Source organism: Culex pipiens, chromosome 3, assembly GCF_016801865.2.
Source record: "Culex pipiens pallens isolate TS chromosome 3, TS_CPP_V2, whole genome shotgun sequence".
NCBI classification, from domain to species: Eukaryota; Metazoa; Arthropoda; class Insecta; order Diptera; family Culicidae; genus Culex; species Culex pipiens.
In genome coordinates, this window is record NC_068939.1 from 63,818,292 (window position 1) to 63,837,927 (window position 19,636).

The 19,636-nt window shown below is 38.2% G+C and overlaps 3 protein-coding genes and 1 pseudogene across 6 annotated transcripts in view; 2 read left to right on the forward strand and 2 right to left on the reverse strand.

The window, feature by feature from the left end:
• Positions 1 to 2,272: 2,272 nt before the first annotated feature.
• Positions 2,273 to 3,293, reverse strand: LOC120418543 (elongation factor 1-alpha-like; annotated as a pseudogene).
• Positions 3,294 to 4,267: 974 nt separating this feature from the next.
• Positions 4,268 to 5,128, forward strand: LOC120418530 (mediator of RNA polymerase II transcription subunit 20). Its single transcript, XM_039580966.2, has 2 exons — positions 4,268 to 4,439; positions 4,502 to 5,128. Exons 1-2 carry the CDS (start codon positions 4,357 to 4,359, stop codon positions 5,070 to 5,072), a joined length of 654 nt encoding a protein of 217 aa, XP_039436900.1. The 5' UTR covers positions 4,268 to 4,356; the 3' UTR covers positions 5,073 to 5,128.
• Positions 5,129 to 8,486: 3,358 nt separating this feature from the next.
• On the reverse strand, positions 8,487 to 9,781 carry LOC120418528 (CDAN1-interacting nuclease 1). Its single transcript, XM_039580965.1, has 3 exons — positions 9,627 to 9,781; positions 8,868 to 9,569; positions 8,487 to 8,804 (listed from the first exon to the last, which is right to left on the reverse strand). The coding sequence occupies exons 2-3, from the start codon at positions 9,566 to 9,568 to the stop codon at positions 8,627 to 8,629; spliced, it is 879 nt and encodes a 292-aa protein (XP_039436899.1). The 5' UTR covers position 9,569; positions 9,627 to 9,781; the 3' UTR covers positions 8,487 to 8,626.
• Positions 9,782 to 10,031: 250 nt separating this feature from the next.
• Positions 10,032 to 19,636, forward strand: part of LOC120418520 (serine-rich adhesin for platelets) — a 55,297-nt gene continuing 45,692 nt past the window's right edge. For 3 of the 4 annotated variants that reach the window (XM_039580956.2, XM_052709591.1, XM_052709593.1), the window contains exon 1: positions 10,033 to 10,240. The gene's annotated coding sequence lies outside the window, so the exon portion shown is untranslated. Of the gene's footprint in view, positions 10,241 to 19,636 lie in introns of all 4 variants that reach the window. The other variant, XM_052709592.1, reaches the window with a different exon arrangement.

Genomic DNA, 19,636 nt, shown 5'->3' on the forward strand with positions numbered 1-19,636 from the left:
GCAAGGTCGCTTACACGAGAACCATCACACTGCTCCGACGAGGGAGAGGAGGGTGCTGGTGGAGAGCCGATTAAAGCAGCTTCCGAGGAGAATCTGCTACCGGAAACAGCGGCGGCCGGTACAAGTCAGCGCTATTCAGGAATTGAATATCACACATCGAACTTGCTAGTCAACTAAAACACGACGTCGGTAGAGTTGTCCATCTGTACTATCTCAGCTGAATCGGCTTGCTCGTTTGGATTTTGTGTGAGTTTGATTCGCAACTACATTATTTAAACGAGCGTCAAATTCACACGACCAATAAATTCAAGTAAATTTCAAAAGATCACAATTTATTTCATGCTAAGCTCTCGAATAGATACAACGTTTGCCGCGAGTCCCTCTCGGATAGTACCGACTCTAGTAGTGGAAGTGGTCAACTCGTGCGTTTTTTCAAACCTCTTTGCCGGCTCGTGTAACACCCTGACCATTTTTTGAAACGGCATAACCATCCGTCGGCCAAGGGGTAAGACAGTGAGTGATTTTGAGAAATTTTGAATAACATTGAGTTAAATTGAGCCACTCAAGTTACTCAGAATTTCTCAATCATCACCTTGATCTTCATGAACGACGTAACGAATTTTGACATTGACATTTGAACGCTGACACTGACAATTCGCAAATCACAAAAACAGCGGGAGCGGAATTTTTTCCATAACGCACAAATTGGACGGAATAAACTCTCGGTTTTAGTGTCGATTCCGTGCCGTGAGGTAGGTTCTTTTGGGAGAAGAGCGACATTCAAAGAACTGTGTTAAATATAGTAGTTTTTTTCAGGTGGCGATGGTGATTACGGGCAAGCGAGTACAAAAAAAAGCGGAACGGGCCGGACCACGAGGTGTTGAATTCCGTTCATCTATCCTTTTCCATCACGTCAATACCATCAAAAAAGTCCGCGGGCCAACCTGTCGAGTAGAAGGAGTAGAAGCTAGCGGCCGCCACTGCTGCTTCCGGTTCGGGTGAGATGAAGAGCTGCTAATAAGAAACCGGCCGCCTCTGAGAGGAAGCCAGCTGAGGGAGGCAGGAAGGTTCCGGCCACTGCTCCAAAGACCAAACCGGCCAAAAAGGGAAAGACTGCTGCTGCTACCGGAAGCTTTACTACAGCTGGCAAAAAGGCTCGTTGGCTTTGCCAAAAAAGGCCAAGGCCAAAAAGAGTGCCACAGGTGCCACTGGAAGAAGGTCGCCGCCACCATGGGTGATAAGAAGACCATCGAAGCCAAGGTACACACCCCCTGGTGCGACCGTACGTGCGGTTGGCAAAACGTCCGCAGTTTTCTAATCGATGGCTGGAAAAGCTCGAATAGCATGTGCATGTGCGCTCGTGGAAACGACCGGAAATGTCCTGCTCGAGGGGGAACCACCACCAAAGTCGATGACATTGAGACCGCTGAAAGGATTTGTTCATGACCATACGAATTGGACCCGGGCAGACACGATGGACTGCCGGTCGGACATATATTTGGACGCGAGAAATGATCTGCTGGATTATGTGGCCATCAAGGAATTGTTCGGTCCCAAAAAGCACTAGCGAGACGAACTATTCCACCAAATGCTCACGATCGCGTACCAAATGCTAGAGATGATTCCGCAAGTGGCGGAGCCCTGTTCTGTCTGCCGTTGTAGCTCGGACTGGCCAAGGCTTGTCTGGTGTGGTTGAACTGCTCCCGTTTCTGAAACTGCCAACTCTTGCAGTGGATCCCGAAAGGTACGAGGACGAAGTGCCGCACGCAAAACCATCCCTCGAACCGTCGCCAGCGTTTATCCCAACGGTTCGTCCGTACAGTGCCGCCGACTTCAACCCATCCACCCTCGATCTCAGCTGTGCCCTTGATCGCCCCCTGACGCACCTGTGGCCGGTGTACGTGTTCAAAACCCGGGTGAACGTGCAGAATGGCGACCGCCGGAACAACCCGATATGGGAGTAGTTCGTTGCGAAATACTTGCTGACCACGTGCCGGCCCTACTGAAGGCACTGATTGTGGGAAGGTTTCCGGCTGGGTTGCTCAACTGAAACAGGAACGCGGATGGACGGAACTCAGATTGTGAAAGTTTGGACATTTGGAGACAGATGGTGAAAATTCCATTGGATTCAAGGAGGATGTGCCAAGCCTTATCGAGCGAATTGGTCGTGGAACAGACCAAAGGCATCGAAACCAACCGCATTAAAAAAAAAAATAAGCAAAAATAAACACTTTTATTTATTAGTTTTGTTTGACTCTTTTGGCAATAGCTGAATTCTCGCGAGTACCCGTCGGACATAATCGGAAATCGACTTCTAGTTCACTAAAGGGAACTGTCCTCGCGTTCGCTAGTATCGAATGTTGTTTGGTGGCCTTTTCGGCTACCACGCACAGAGGCCTAAGTGGGACGCGGAAGACGATAGCGTCATCACCAGACTTGATGGACTTTGCAGAAACCTCGGAGGACTTGCCGGAAACGACGAAAGACCTTCTTCTTGATCTCGTTGAACTCGCAAGCAATGTGAGCGGTGTGCCAGTCCAGCACTGGGGTGTATTCTTTGGAGATCCGACCGGGGTGGTTCAGCTCGATGACCTGGGCGGTGAGTTCCTTGAGTCATCGGCGACGTATCCACGACTTAACGGACAAGTTCTTGATGTAGTTTCCGGGCACGGCCTCCGGCAGGGCTTCTTGTTGAATTTCGACGGACTTGATATCACTGGTCAGGTTGACCGGGCGAAGACGATGGCGATACCGTGCTTGTTCATACCGGTTTCCGTTCCCGAACCATCGATTTTGTTGACGTCCTTTAGGGGCAGATGCAGGGGCTTGTCGGTGGGACGGGACGGCGTCAGGATACCATCCATAGTCTCAAACAGGAACTTGCCATCAGCCTTGCCCTCGATGTCCCATCCCGTGAACTAGTACATCTTGGTGGACGATTCCAGCATGTTGTAGCAACGGCGGGCGGGTTTTAGCCGATGTTGGAAATTTTGAAGATAATACCAGTCTCGAATTCACCGGTACAGGCGGCGACGAACAGCACGGAACATTCCGTAGCGAAATCCTTAACTGGCGGAATAGTTTGTTCCGGGTTTCGTTGACTGATAGTTTTAAAAACTTTAGCAGCATCGTGGAGTGAATTTTTTTCTAATTTATTTGTAAACACGCTCTTCTGTCAAAAGCTGGTTATTTCACAGATTCCGCAACTCGGTGAAAAAAAAATCATGAGGAAGATTGAGTAACTTTGAGCCACATTGAGTAATTTTGTAAAATTGAGTCACTCAATTACTCTGTGTCCTACCCCTTGGTTGCATACCATGAATAATACACCCATCACCTTATATCAGAAAATATATAACACAAAAATCAGTCAAAAGACTTCAAAAATGCTTAAAACGTTGAAAAGTTAAGTTCACTGCAAAAGGCCAAACAGGAGACTGAAATTTGTTTTGGTTTGGCCTGTTTTGCCACGGGCTGAACAAACAAAGCATAAACAAAAACAATCTGAAATCGTGTTAGGTCAGGGACCAAAATGGAAAGTGAAACTTCCACTGTTTTCAAAAGACCAAAAATGCAAAGGGCCAACTCTCTCCCCACGGTGCAAAATATTTTGTAAGGGTCTTTGTTGCTTTTTTAGCCATTTTCTCGAATAAAATATTTTTTTGATAAATGGGTACTAAAGCCCTATGTAAATTTTTATGTACAACGGTAAAAAACACGATTAAAAACCATTTCTGATCACTTTTTTTCATTTTAATGCAAATTTTTTTTTTGACAAGACAACATTTTTTCGATGGATCAACTATGGTCCCCTTGGAACGAGCTGTCAAGTAGGAGCTTTTCTGTCAAGAAGGACCGCGAGGTTAATTTTTCAAAATTGATTTAAAAATCCATTTTAAACTCTTTGTGGTCGTACAAAGGGTCATTGTACTCAGAAAAATAAGCTTTATCGCTGTAAACAATAATATCAGCAAATTAAGCTTCGTTTTAGGACCCAATTCTAAGTACAAGACATTGTAGTCGTGATAGTTTTCCATCATTTTAGTGAATAATCTTTTAGATAATCTTGATTCTCTTGAATTAGGATTTAAAATATGTTTGCCAAACTTCATCCTCAAATTTCTCAATGTTTTGAAAATGGACTTTGATCCTTTTACAATGTTTTGCTTGACTTGAGCTTCTGCTAGTCACCGCGGGGAGGCGCTTGAGTTTGTTTATTGGCGATTGCAGAATCCATCTCCTAGTTGTAAATATTTACGGTTCCAAAACCGGGACGCGGCGTCGTAAATCTCGTAAATTCTTTGGAAATTAAATCAATTTTATATATTAAAAAGTTTAAAGTTGTCCTAACACAAAATGGGTGTCACAATTTTGCAACCGTATCCGGTGGAGAACAAATCTGGCTCTCAAACGATCGAGTTCCTGGTAAAGCGCGTGCTGTAAGTTAAACTCCACATTTTAGTTGGCACCAAAAACATTAACAACAATCTCTTTCCTCCAGCGCCCTCGGTGCCGTCCAAGTTGGCCACTTCCTGGTCGATTGTGAAACGTACTCGTCCGTACCGCAAATCGGCCCGCCCAAGACGGTTCACATCCTGCACAACTCGGAGCAGCCGGCGTCGGTGTTTTCCATTTTGGACTCCGGCGCCAAGCAGATTCCGCTCGTAACCGATGGCCTGTTCGACCTGTTGATGGCGCGCATTTCTTCGGTTTACACCTCGAAGAAGCAAACCAAGATCGAATCGAAGGGGCCACGGTTCGAGTTTGGAGACTTCCTCATCAAGCTGGGCAGCGTTACGATGAGCCAGAACTTTAAGGGCGTCCTGGTGGAGGTCGAGTATCGGCCGTGTCTGGTGGCCGCCAGCTGCTGGGAGCTGATGCGCGAGTTTCTGCAGGGCTTCCTGGGGTCGAACGTGTCGAACACGATTCCGGCGTACTTTGCCCAGCGGATCAACATGAACACGAACCACACGAAGGCGAACGACATCTATCAGCCGATCGACACGATTAACCAGTATTTGGAGCACTTTACCAACTACCGGAAGCAGACGAGCTCGGGGGCGAGGCCGTAGGGGTGAGTTGATTGCTTTTGCTTACAATTATACAAAAATACATTCTAAACATTAAACGAAAGCGATTGTTTATCTTCGATGTGATGACAATCCAGAATATATTTCCAGAAAAAATCTTCATCAATATATATAAACTTCTAACTTTCGTTTCTATTAAAACAAAAGTTTAAGTAAAATTGACTGAAAACATCTACAAAATTTATTATTTTTTAAACCCGTTTTGCGCATTTCGATCAAAATTTAGTAAAAACTAGTTTTTTTTCTTAAGTTTAAAATTTAATGCATTTAATGCCCGACTTTGCCAAAGTTTGTATGTACAACAATAATATGCTTCAAGAAAAAATAAGTAGAACAAAATTCAGTAATTTTATTGTTTTAAAATTGTTAAATAGAGGATGAATTTGCACAACAAAAAAAAAACAAAATATCTAAATACAAAAGAAACAATAATACAAAAATATAACAAAAATACAAAATTTCAAAAACACCAAAATATGAAAAGAACACAAAAATACAAAAGAACAAAAAATATATAAATGCAAAATGAAACAAATACAAAAAAAACAAGTACACAAAAATAATATTTTTTGTGAAAATATAAAAATACAAAAATGCTGTAAAAATACTATAATGTTGTAAAAACACAAACATTAAAAAAACAGAAATTCAAAAATACAAACATTCATAAATATAAAAATCCAAAACTACAAAAAATACTTCCTTAACCTGATAAAAAGTTGTAAACTCGAGCCAAACATTTCATTAGGGCACAAAACCAAAACGTAAACATTCGAGATTATTCCACTATTCCATTCATTAGTACACTCCCTACATGCCCTCCAAGAATCAGATTGTTAGCAAAGAATTTTTATGTTTCACATACCTATTCAATCACAAAACTTCAACAATAATCAAAATTTCTACTGAATTCCTCATTATTTCTTACTAAACAAAAGGGCCCGTAAACATTATTCAAAACAACAATCCGGTGACAGCGCTTTAGTGCCCTTTCAGCTCTCTTCGAAATTGCATTTAGAAAGGGCCCATTATGAACAACAGTTGGAAAGTTAAAAGGGCCCAATAACGATTTTTTTTAATTATGAGTTTTATTGCGAAAATCAACAAAAATTAAGAAGCATTTAAGCAGAGTTGAGGATAATGATGTGCAGTGTTGCAAATGAGTGATAGAAAAGCTATCAATTGATTATCTCTGCACCAAAAACATCCGAGAGTATAGCGGCCGTCACTATAGCTTCTGAGATCACTTCTTGTGTCTCGTCTCGTGATTCCCAGCGATGTAATTCTCTCTCTCTATCACTCTTCCCTTTTTCCTCGACTATGCGCTCTCACCGCTGAGTCTCTCAATCTCTCCGAAAACTGCAATGAATGAACGCGAGACGGCGATTAGGAGCCGACCACGCATGACGTCCCGTTAAACTACGTTTGCGAAATTGGTTTTGTGGCGGCTTTTGTGGTTAAACGCTGTTGCGGTAGGATGATCGTGGAAGTGGGAATGAGAGAGAAAAGGAAAATGTCAATCGCGAGTGTGTAAACACGAAAACGTGTTCGGTTATGTTCGGCGCTGAGAGTTTCAATAAGGAGAGAAAAGCAGTTGTATTTGAGGCATGAATATTCATGCGGGATAATTGTAGTTGCTGAGAGATGATATTTTGATATTTTAACAACCCTGATGATGTGTTTTATCGAATCATCAGTAAAAATACCATCAGTCAAGCTTCTTTTTTAAATAGGAATTGAAACAAGTTGTCCACTTTTTGCAAGCGATTTTCTCGAATCGCGGTTTTTGGTTTTGTGCCCTAATGAAATGTTTGGCTTGATTGTTTATTTGTGACGAGAGCCTGTTAGTTACAATTACGATTACTAAGAATACAAAAATACAAAAATTGGAAAAATAAAAAAACAAAAATACAAAAAATGTTAAAATACTTATATACTAAAATACTAAAATACTAAAATACTGAAATACTAAAATACTAAAATACTAAAATACTAAAATACTAAAATGCTAAAATACTAAAATACTAAAATACTAAAATACTAAAATACTAAAATACTAAAATACTAAAATGCTAAAATACTAAAATACTAAAATACTAAAATACTAAAATACTAAAATACTAAAATACTAAAATACTAAAATACTAAAATACTAAAATATTAAAATACTAAAATACTAAAATACTAAAATACTAAAATACTAAAATACTAAAATACTAAAATGCTAAAATACTAAAATACTAAAATACTAAAATACTAAAATACTAAAATACTAAGATACTAAAATATTAAAATACTAAAATACTAAAATACTAAAATACTAAAATACTAAAATGCTAAAATACTAAAATACTAAAATACTAAAATCCTAAAATACTAAAATACTAAAATACTAAAATACTAAAATACTAAAATATTAAAATACTAAAATACTAAAATACTAAAATACTAAAATACTAAAATACTAAAATACTAAAATACTAAAATACTAAAATACTAAAATACTAAAATACTAAAATACTAAAATACTAAAATACTAAAATACTAAAATACTAAAATACTAAAATACTAAAATACTAAAATACTAAAATACTAAAATACAAAAATACAAAAATACAAAAATACAAAAATACAAAAATACAAAAATACAAAAATACAAAAATACAAAAATACAATAATACAAATATACAAAAATACTAAAATACTAAAATACTAAAATACTAAAATATTAAAATACTAAAATACTAAAATACTAAAACACTAAAATACTTAAATACTTAAATACTTAAATACTTAAATACTTAAATACTTAAATACTTAAATACTTAAATACTAAAAAACTAAAAAACTTAAATACTAAAATACTAAAATACTAAGATTCTAAAATACTAAAATACTAAAATACTAAAATACTTTAATACTTTAATACTTAAATACTTAAATACTTAAATACTTTAAATACTTAAATACTTAAATACTTAAATACTAAAATACTTAAACTTCATAAATTCACACAATTATAAAAACACAAAAATATATTAACAAAAATACCTAAATATAAAAATAAAAAATACAAAAAAAAACAAAAAAATAAATAAAGAAAAATAACAAAAAAACCAAAATATAAAAATACACAAATACAGAAAAACCAAGAGAAAACACAAAAACAAATAATAGAAAAATACAAAATTACAGAACTAAAAAAATACAAATATACGAAACACAATAACAATAATACGATAGTACAAAAATAAAAACAACGAGACTCTTTCGATACTGATCAATTTGATCGACAATTTGGCACCGAATTGCGATCAATTGCGATAATATTGATTCATCGAATTTGAAAAATTACAGTTGTGAAATTTGGATTGAAGTCAAAGTTCAAAGATCTGGTGAAATTTTACAAAGTAAATTTATTATTTATTGAGTTTCTTTTCTTAATAAATAAATACGTGGTATAATGTCAAGTCTACACATCTATAGTTGAGTATATTATAAACAATTTTATAAAAAACGACTTCATCAACAAACAACTAGCTAACGGGCTTGTTCAGTTCTTCCAAGCACGTGTCTGGAATGTTAAACTTGAGAAATTCTAGCTCTTCCGGCGCCGGGAAGTTGTCAACGACGGTGATGAAATCGCCGTTCTCCGCACAGTCGGCAATCATGTCCAGGTAGCCGAACCAGTAGATTACGATTCCTGCGCCGAATCTGAGAAGGAAAAAAGATTGTTAAAATTTCTTAGAATTGTTTGATTTTGTGAATTTCCCTTACCTATTCCCATAGCTAATGAGCTGGTCCCTCACGTACTTCTGGTGCGAGTCCATGTCCCCGAACGAGGCCTTACTTTCGATCCAGTTCACGGCCCGTCCCTTGTACAGACACGGAATGGCCAGCTTTAAGTCGGGCGTTTTGTCGTAGCCGGTTCGCCTCAGGTCGCCCTCGTCGTAGAACACCATCCCCATGTCCTTGGCCATCTGCTTCAGCTTCATCTCGTACTCCTCGCCGATGCAGCGCCGTATCGTGTCCGTGATGGGTCCCTCCATGTTTTCGTTGTACAAGCAATAGCCAACGTTGGCGCCGAGCACCGAGTCCGGAATGATGTCGGGATGGCGCAGCATCTCCGAGACCTCAGCCTTCGTTTTGTGGGAGTACTTTTTGAGCAGCAGCATCCGGCACAGCGATAGTGGTGGAATCCGCAACGAGAGGGACATTTTGAGCAGCACGTCCAGCGAGGCGCCGGACTTTATCTTGCGGCCGTAATCCGCCAGCAGGTCCTCGGCGCGGGCACTTATCCGCGAGTGGGACTGCTTGAGCCGCTGCTGGACCTCCCGGGACAGTATGCTGCCGAGCATTTCGGGGCTGTGCTGCGGGAAGCGCCGGACCAGCTCCCGGTTGCAGTCGATCGAGTGGCCGCGGAACTTGTGAATCACCTGCTGGATCTCGCTGAACTGCTCGTAGTTGAGGATTACCATGCTGGAAATACAAGCACACTTGTAGTCACTTGATATAAATATTTTTAAATTTACAAACCTTACTAAAAACTAATAAATTTTGAACACGATTGCCGTAGAGATTCGAACGTAAAATGAAAACAAAACAAAATATTCATCAACAAGCGCCAAAACACGAGAAACGTCAACAGCTGAGTTTGACAGCTACCTATTTTTTATTGCCAACGCCAGCGACCCTTGCGGCGACTAGCGTAACAAATCGAGCAGTTTGTTTGACATTTCCCGCCGCTGTCAACCGCCACTGCTCGAACGCGTTTCATTTTCACGCAGTCCTCTACTGTAAACTGTCAGTTGCAGATTCATTCTTTCGGCGACTAGCGTAACAAATCGAGCAGTTTGTTTGACATTTCCCGCCGCTGTCAACCGCCACTGCTCGAACGCGTTTCATTTTCACGCAGTCCTCTACTGTAAACTGTCAGTTGCAGATTCATTCTTTCGTTTAATTTTGCAACGAGTGGACGGAAAAAAGTCTCGGTTCTCGCGATCGCGGATCGGTTTGCTGGGGTGTGTGTAGTTTTGCAACATAGAAAAAAAAGTGTGTGCGTGCGTTTTTCTTTTAATTTTCGATCATTTTTGTTTTTATTTCGTCGCGAGAGTGCGGGATTTACGCGTGAGAAAGGAGGTTCAACGAAGGTGTGTGTAAATTTCTTGCTGGGGGAAGGGGGATTTGTTCAGAAAAGTTTGGCTCAAGTTGTGCTGATGTTGCTGCTGCTGCTGCCTTTTTGGAAAGAAGGAGAGAAGAAAAATGTCGTTTTGTGTGTGCGCCCCGTGAGCTAAGCAGCCCATGAGATTAGTACGGCTGGAAAGTTTAAGCAAATGAAGAGAGAAGCACGAAACGAAGCAGGCCCTTTTTCCCATCCCAGGAAAGTGCGAAATCGGTGTCCAAGCAAGAAAATAAAATAAAATTGTTCCACGAATGCGTCAACGAGAGGCCTTGCGGGGACTGGCCTCGTAAAAGTCTGAATAAGGAAAAACGGGTAAACACCACCAAAACTAGCCGCGGCAGAAGTAGAACCCGATTTGCATGTGTCAAAATAGAAGAAAAAATATTACTCATGTCTAGTGTTGGCCTCCCCGTCTCCACCTCGTAAAGGGTGGCCCCTTCCGGAATTTGCCCGTTGGAGCGAGAAGGAAAAATGGGCTCCCCAGCTGTGCAAGAAAGAGAGCAAACCCCTCAGAGTTGAAATCGTCACGCAGTCGTCGTTTCTTTCGTCTGCTTCTTCTTCGGTGTGTGGTGCATGTTATTTTTGTTGTGTGTGGCAAAAGTGCACTAAACTGCTGCCTCAGCTGGGGCCCCGCTCAGCATAGAGAAGATGTGAACGGTCGACGGGCGCGCCGTGAAGGAATGATCGTCGAGAGAAACCTGGGAATCGTCGACGTATGTTGAGAACCAGCAGGAACCTCCGTGGAACAAATCTACTCTAATTAATCTGGGCGGTTAAAATATTCGGTTGATCAATCTGACAAATTCTCACAAATTTCACAAAACGAGTTTCATCTCTGCCAGGTCGAGCTTATTTTGTTCGAGCGCTCCGCGATGATGCAATACAAAAAGACGGTGTGGTACGAAAACTGTTTGCGGCAGCCTTGAACGCGAGTTTGGGGGTTAAAATGCGGTGCAATCAAACTATTTATTTAGAAAACAATCGGTTCGTTTTTTACTCTTTGCGATATAGCGAGACCCGAGAGTCGGTTCAAGTTGCTTCCTGTCTGGGATACACACGGTCATGGGCGCACAAAATGTACAAATATTTGGGATTAGAAAGCTAATTTTCTAGGAAAGACATTTAACTAGCTTATAACGAGCAATTGAACTCAAAAAATACTCCAAAGAACTAATTATGAGGAAGGTACCAACCACATAAAGATAGGTTAACGTTTTTTTTAAATATCTTAAATCTTTCTGTATGTTTTTTGAAAACTTTTTCTCACTCTTGTCTATTCAATAGTTATAAGTAATAATGCCTTCGATTGAACTACGATGTAACACACAGCTGGAAGGAACTCCAAAACTCTGTTATGTATTTAAATGAACTTATTGTAACTTGATTATTCAAAAATTAACCCGAATGGAGCACTTCCATTCGAGCAGTTTTTCCTTTTTGCCTTCCTCACCTCAATGAGGAAAGACCCACCTTCACGTATACCTATCGACTCAGAATCAAATTCTGAACAAATGTCTGTGCGTGTGTCTGGATGTGAGTCCGTGCACCGAAAAACATGCACACGATTATCTCCGGACTGGCTGAACCGATTTGGACCGTTTTGGTCTCATTCGATCCGTCTTGGGGTCCCACAAGACCCTAGTTAATATTATGAAGTTGAGAAAAGTACTTCAAAAGTTCTGCTAAAAAACGATTTTAACAAAAGTCCGGAAGATTGTAAAAAGGGTGGTTTTTGTAAGAAAACCAATCATGCTATATATTATTAGAAAGGTATTTGAAAGACCTTTCCAACGCGTTAAAAAGATTGAAGATCTGACAACCCCATCAAAAGTTATGAGCAGTTATGTGTTATTTATAGACTTGTTTTAAAGCCGGATCTCACATATTTTGATGAAAAAGTTGTTCGGATCTATTATGCGACCCATTGTTGGATAGGTAATCAAAAGACCTTTCCGACAAGCCCAAAAGATTGAAAATCTGACAACCCTATCAAAAGTTGTAAGTACTTTAGTGTTTTTGATACACTTTTTTGAGGCCGGATCTCAGATAATTTGATAAAAAAATAAGTGCTATTTATATCCTTTTTTGAGGATGTGTAGTGTCTTTACTTTATGAATGTGAGGAAGGCACCAACCACCTAAAGGTGGATTAAGTAACGTTTTTTTACAATGTATTTCTTATGGAGCGAACTGTCAAAAACTGCTCGACTGCGGGTGCTCCATACACTGTAACTGAAAATCGCACTTTGCTGAGTTCGTTTTCGCACTTTTTCATACGATTTTTTCAGTTCGACTGCGATTACACAAAAAAGTGTAATCGCAGTTGAACTGAAAAAATCGTATGAAAAAGTGCGAAAACGAACTCAGCAAAGTGCGATTTTCAGTTACAGTGTAGAGTTATCTACGTGCGCATGTATTGCGTGTACGTACACGAAAAAGATTGACGTTAAATTTTGTCCGGCCAGCAAAATCAAATGGTGCGCTAGTGTGTGTACGCGAAACGTCATAAAGCTCTATTGGTTTTCGTAAGTAGGTAGAATACCGATGCAAAAAAGGCTGTGTTTACCAATGGTTCTTATGTCCTTTTGAATACTAATCCGAGAAGTTAGTGTTTTACAAATATTTTTCTTTTATATATATTTTTTATATTCCATAGCAACAAAAACTGGCAAATTTCTTTGAAAATGTCTAAAAAAAGGAGAAGCGACTTCAAATCCAGAGTTTTTTTTTTGAAAAGGTCCTAATTGAGGTTTTGCAGCGCGACTGTGTTTCAAATGTGTTTACGTATATTCAAATTTTTTTTTTTGATTTTCGACAGACTTTCTTGCCAAATAGTCCAAATTACTATCTTTTTCTAAATTTACAATTTTCTCATAGAAAAAATCAAACAAATATTGGAAAGTTGTACACCAAATTGTCGGAAATATTTTTTCTCATCCGAATCCAGCAAAAGTTTTATAAAAATGTTGATTATGAAGGAAAAAACAAGTTTTTTCAAAAAATTATAGGTTTACGCTATTTGTGTGTCTTTTAGCTTTGCTGCAAATTCTCTATACCTTTTTTTTAAAAAAAAAAACCTTAGAAAAAAAATAATACCAGTCAATGTAAAATTTTCGATAAGTTTTGAATGTCTTAAATATGTTATATAAAATATATTTTACTAATTATTGAGGTTTTGCGGCACGACTGTGTTTCAAATGTAGGTGGCGCCAAAATGAGGTTACTTGCCAAAAATCGTTTTTCTTTCTGCTGAATTGAAGAACAAATTCGCTTATTTCTCATGATTCCCTGCATCAATCTTAATGAAACTGGTTGCAAAAGACGAGAAAAAATTTTTGCTTTAAAATAATGAACATCAATTTTTGGGCGCGCAAAAATTTGTGAACTTTTTCTTCAAAAAACATATTTCAGAACACGAAAAAAATAGTTTCCCCATATATATCAAAGAAATAAGCAGTTACATAGTTGATAACAGATGTGTTAACGTATATTTAACAATTTTTATTGATTTTTTACAGACTTTGTTGCCAAATAGTTCAAATAACTATCTTTTACTAAATTTAAAATTTTCTCATAGAAAAATCAAACAAAAAGTAGAAAGTTGTACACCAAATTGTTGGGAATAATTTTTTTCCATCCGAATCCGGCATAAGTTTTATAAAAATATTGATTTTGAAGGTACAAACACATTTTTTCGAAAAATCATAGGTTTACGCTATTTGTTCATAGGTGGCGACATGTGTCTTTTAGCTTTGCTGAAAATTCTCTATCTTTAAGTTACTACCGCCAGCTTGAGAAAATCAGGACTACAGCCTGAATAGAGAATTTGCAGCAAAGCTAAAAGACACATGTCGCCACCTATGAACAAATAGCGTAAACCAATGATTTTTTGAAAAAAATGTGTTTTTTCCTTAATAATCAACATTTTTATAAAACTTATGCCAGATTCGGATGAGAAAAATTATTTCCAACAAATTGGTGTATTACTTTCCAATATTTGTTTGATTTTTCTATGAGAAAACTGGAAATTTAGAAAAAGATAGTAATTTGGACTATTTGGCAAGAAAGTCTGTCAAAAATCAATAAAAATTGTTGAATATACGTTAACACATCTGTTATCAACTATATGACTGTTTATTTCATTGATATAAACGGGGAAACTCATTTTTTCGTGTTCCAAAACATGTTTTGTGCGCCCAAAAATTGATGTTCATTACTTAAAAGCAAAAAAATTTTCTCGTCTTTTGCAACCAGTTTCATTAAGATTGATGCAGGGAATCATGAGAAATTGGCATTCATAAGCTGAACGACATGCGACATCTAGTGTTGAGTAGCAGAACAGAGCGAAGAATGTCGATTGAAATTTCCGTCCTTTGAGGTTATGTATGCGAATTCTGTTTTGTTAAATTCCAGCGTTGAAAACAACTTTTGAGCAAAAACTCGAGCTGATACTTTGTTAACTTTTGATGCTCTACCATTTTAAACAATTGAGTTTTTTCAAAAAAAAAAAAAAAATCAGATTTTTTTTTATTGCGTTAATTTATAGAGGGCAAAAAGTTAACAATCGTACTACTTGAATTTTTTCTCAAAAGTTGTTCTAAGAGCTGAAAATTCAATTTTAAGTTTGCATTCCTAAGTAACCGAACAGCGAAAATTTGAATCGTCATTCTTCGATGCTTTGCGCCATCTGTCGGAATTTTCGAGCTTTTGATCGCGATATTCGCGATTTTGTTCTTCAATCCAGCAGAGGAAATACGATTTTAGGCAAGTAACCTCATTTTGGCGCCACCTACATTTGAAACACAGGCGCGCTCCAAAACCTCAATAGGCACAGGAGATTTTAGAGCAATAAATTTGGAAATTGGTGTACCACATTGTTTTGTTCTGTTCCTCTTTTAACCTTTGGGAAGTCGTGTTTTGGCGATTCTTACAAGTGCCCTTACAAAGTGTGTATGTGACTGTTACATTGGATGTATCAAAATTAGTGGTCAAATCAAATTTCTATCAATGTCACCCCGGGCTATCAAAAGCACCCCAGTTTACGGTACAAAGTACACGAACGCGACTGGCGCTGGGTTAACCATCAAAGTTGATAAAAACACGATGCAAAACGTTGACTTAAATAGCTGTCTTAATTCGTTACATTTGTCGTGATTTGCCCCAGATTCCGGTGAAAAACAATTTAATATGATATTTTTTTCAAATTTAAATTCCTAAATATTATGCCCAGTCTTTTAACAAAACGTAAAATTAAATAAAAATTATTTAAAGCGCCAGGCATTTTGTGGATCCCTGAACTAAAATTTTAACAATTTTCCCTAATGCTGATATATGCCGAATACAAATTTTAATGCTTTAAAATTTGTATAGATTATAATGTATTCAACTGTTCATCTATTTCTACAACCAAATATGAATTTCCAGATCACAATTTTATTTTTTTCAACTTCAGGAATTCCCGGGAAAAATATTATAAATCCCGGGATTTGGAAATTCCTGGTTTTGTAAAAATCCTAGGATTTTTGTCCCGGGAATTCCCGCGATGGACGCACTACTCAAAAGTTGCAGTAATGGAGCACTTCCATTCGAGCAGTTTTTGCTTTTTTCTACAATGTATTTCTTAGGCGTCATCCATAAAGTATGTCACGCTAAAATCGGCCAAAATTAACCCCCCCTCCCCCCTATGTCACACTTTGTCACGCTGGCTCCAACCCCCCTTCGAAAAGTACGTCACATTCTGTTGAACCCCCTCCCCCCTTCATATTGATTTGTGAATAATTATTACATGATTTATAAATAGGATTATTTATAAATTCGGAGTTCAATCGAGAAAGTTTTTAATTTTTACAGGTTGTGTTTAGATTTTTTTTTTGTTGAATGTTGTAGTGATAGAAATCACCATCAACAGTTTTTTTTTGAAAATCTAATAATTTAAGCATATTAAATCTATCATCCGAAACTCAGTTTCTTAAAGTCTTGTGTCGTGTTTGATTTATGAGTAAATTTTACCTAAAAAAAAACTTTTTTTAGATATATTCTTTGACTGAATTTTCAGTATTCAGGAAATATTCTAGCGTGACGTCACGGTCTCACGGACCCCCCCCCCCTCTCCCCCTTGTCACACTTTGTCACGCTTGCGACAACCCCCCCTCCCCCCCTAGAGCGTGACGTACTTTATGGATGACGCCTTATGGAGCGAACTGTCAAAAACTGCTCGACTGCGGGTGCTCCATTTTCACATAATTTCGGGATCTGTTCATTAGGTTGGTACAAATTTTATTTAAAGTTTTTGTCTCCCCATCCCCCTTCCTTCAAAGTTGTCCCGAAAAATCAGGGGGCAAAAAAATATTTTTTTAAAAAGTTCAAAATTTCAATGGAAATTGAACTGCAATCACCTGAAATCAATTTAAAATGCATTCCCCTGCGTTTAAAATAATTTTTAGCATGTTTGGGTTGATTTAAAAAATTTTGGTTTTTTTTTATTATTTTCGATGTTTACAATGTTTACAAAATGTTTTTTTCGCTTAATTTTTAATTTTCGTCAAATCTTACATTTTTTCATGTTACAAACACATTTCCATGGAAATGTTAAAAATATGGCTTGTTATTTAAATATTTATATTTTTTTTTATTTTTTGCAAGAAAAATGACCTATAGTCTGGACAAACCACTCAGCTTTGCCCCCCGCAATAAATATGGGATGGGGCCACACAGCCGTAGTGGCGTCGGCGACGATGGCTCTGACTCGCGGTGAAATCCGTGACTCAAATGAAACCACCCTAGTAACATTTTTAAACTTACAGGTTTTATCATGGTTCTGAAAACCCTCATATGGTTTAAATAGGCTTTTATGGCCTACTTAAAACCTAAAATGTTACTAGGGCAATTTGATTTGCCCTTTCGATGCCGCGGCACCCAACTCGATCGTTGAAAGATGGTTGATGATGGGTGACCAGAACTGTGCAATTAAACAATGTGGCCAAGCTATGTTTCATTAGATGGAAAAGGTTTAGCCAAATTTGAAGCTTAAAAAATTGCAATTTGTAATAGAATTTTTCACTCAAATAATTTGTAAACATTTTGAAAGCGAAATTATTACAAAACACTCCCTCGTTTTCGCTTTTTAACCGCAGCCATTAGTTGAACAATACACGTTACTGAACGTCCTTTGTAAGTCTCCGGTTCCTCTGACGGCAGACATTATTATTGTTATATCGCCTGGTGTACTGTCACTTTTGTCCGTCTTTTACGGACACTTCCGAACGACGACAGGCCGCGAATCGCGCCACAGGTTTAAACAATTGTGGGGGAGGGGGTCAGTGGGGTTAATTTAGAGAGACTGAAACATTGTGAGTTTAGTCTGAAGTTTTATTTAGTCAACTTTTTTAATATTTAAAAAAATGTCAATGTTTGACAAACAGTTGAAATTTAAATAACTCCATTTTACCCACCTTACCCCAAGACTCTTCAATGACTTTCGGAGTTGCGGGCGCGTGATTCACCTGAATATGGATAGGACAGCTCGAAAAAAAAAATGTGTCATAACAATTGGTCGCCAGACGGCGTGTTTGTATTACGTACGAGCGTCTCCTTGCTCGCCTGGAATGTGCCACCTTCGTGAGGGGTGGTGGCCTGGTGGTGTCCCACCCACTAACATTCCCCCCTTTCCCTTCCCTTTTCCACTTTGATGCATTTGCCAACTACTATTTGCAACCGGGTGTTGTTATGCGTCACCGAAAAAAAACCGCAAAAAAGAGTTGTTAACTCACTTTTGATTGCAGTTATGGTTGCACTATGCTTTTTTAATTGATTTAATTACTATTTTTGGAATAAATTGACTACAAATATTGTAATCGAATTAAACTAAAATTCTGTTGTTTTCAAAAGAGATCGTATACTTTATCTCTCATAAACTGCAGTGTTCCTCAATAAAACAACTTAAAATTAATGGGCAATTTCTTTTGACCTCACATGGGAGTAGCGCAATTTCCACCATTAGCACCACTTCTATTTCGGCATTCGTTAGATGCATGGACTAAGTTAGCACCATAATCTACAGCACCGAAAAAAAAAAGAAAGGAACGCCTTTTTACGATTGAAAGAGCCGCACGCGGCATAACAATGAGAAAAATAGGTACTCTATAGTACTAGAAAGCTCGTTGGCTGGCGAAAACAATCGTGCATAAGGTTTACAACGTTACCATCACCGTCCGTCCACATTCCATGATACGAGGAAGGAGCTTTATTGATTAGAAAGAGCGGGACCAAGTGAATGAATGAAACCGATTCGGGGGGAAGTTGGTCAGTTGGCGAAAGAAACTCAAAGTGAACATAAGGGAGTGGAAAAAAACAGTCAAAGGGGGTAAAAAAACGTCGAGCTCTGGGTACTAAATGGGCAAACAGCTGGATGGATTACACTGGGGTTTGGAAAGTGTTTCTTCTTCGATGTAATGACCCCGTAGGGTAGGCGATGTGGACACACAGTGGTGTTAGTACAGGTAATTGTGTGGAGAGCTTTCTACTAGTAGGTTCCCGAGTATCATTTTTAAACCAACTAGCCACCACCTAGTTTTATTAAGGTTTTATAGTAGCATCTTGATTGCTTAAAAGTTATATTTGGGCATTCGCCGCAACCAATAAGCAAGAGCTAATTAATAGTTTGTAACAAGGTTTTATGCCTTAGACATAAAACCTGGTGAAAATAAAAGCCGATAAGGTTTTATGAAAGTTTTAATAAAGCCTTGAAAACCATATGGCAATGCCATGCCAAACGGTTTTATCGCAAGTCAAGTGTCATTAGGCATGCAGAAAGCTCACTTAAAACCTTAAGCTCCTAAAAGAGCATTTAACGCAGCCAAATAGCAATGCTTAAATATGGCGCTAGACGCGTGGTCTGATTGAATATGATTGACCGCCATCATAATTTCATTTGGCAAGACGAAGACTTATTTTTTTCCAGAATAAAATCTGTTTGTCATACAGTCATCCCACATATTCGGAACACCCACAAATTCGGAACACTTTTATGATAATTTGTCAATAGCATGCCAAGAGTAGCTTTTCTGTCGACCCTACTATTTTTAGAACCTCCATTTGGACATTATCTTGGACTTCATTCCAAGACTATTTTGTCCAGAGCAGCAAAACACTGTCTCCAAATGGCCTCTTCATAATTGTGAGATGTTATTGTGCCTCCCACAATTGTGGAACACCTGAATTTAACTGATATTTTCACAAAAAACGTTACTTAATCCACCTTTAGGTGGTTGGTGCCTTCCTTGCATTCATAAAAGTGAATACCCTACACAGCCTCAAAAAAGTGTAAAAATAACACTTATTTTTATCAAAATATCTGCGATCCGGCC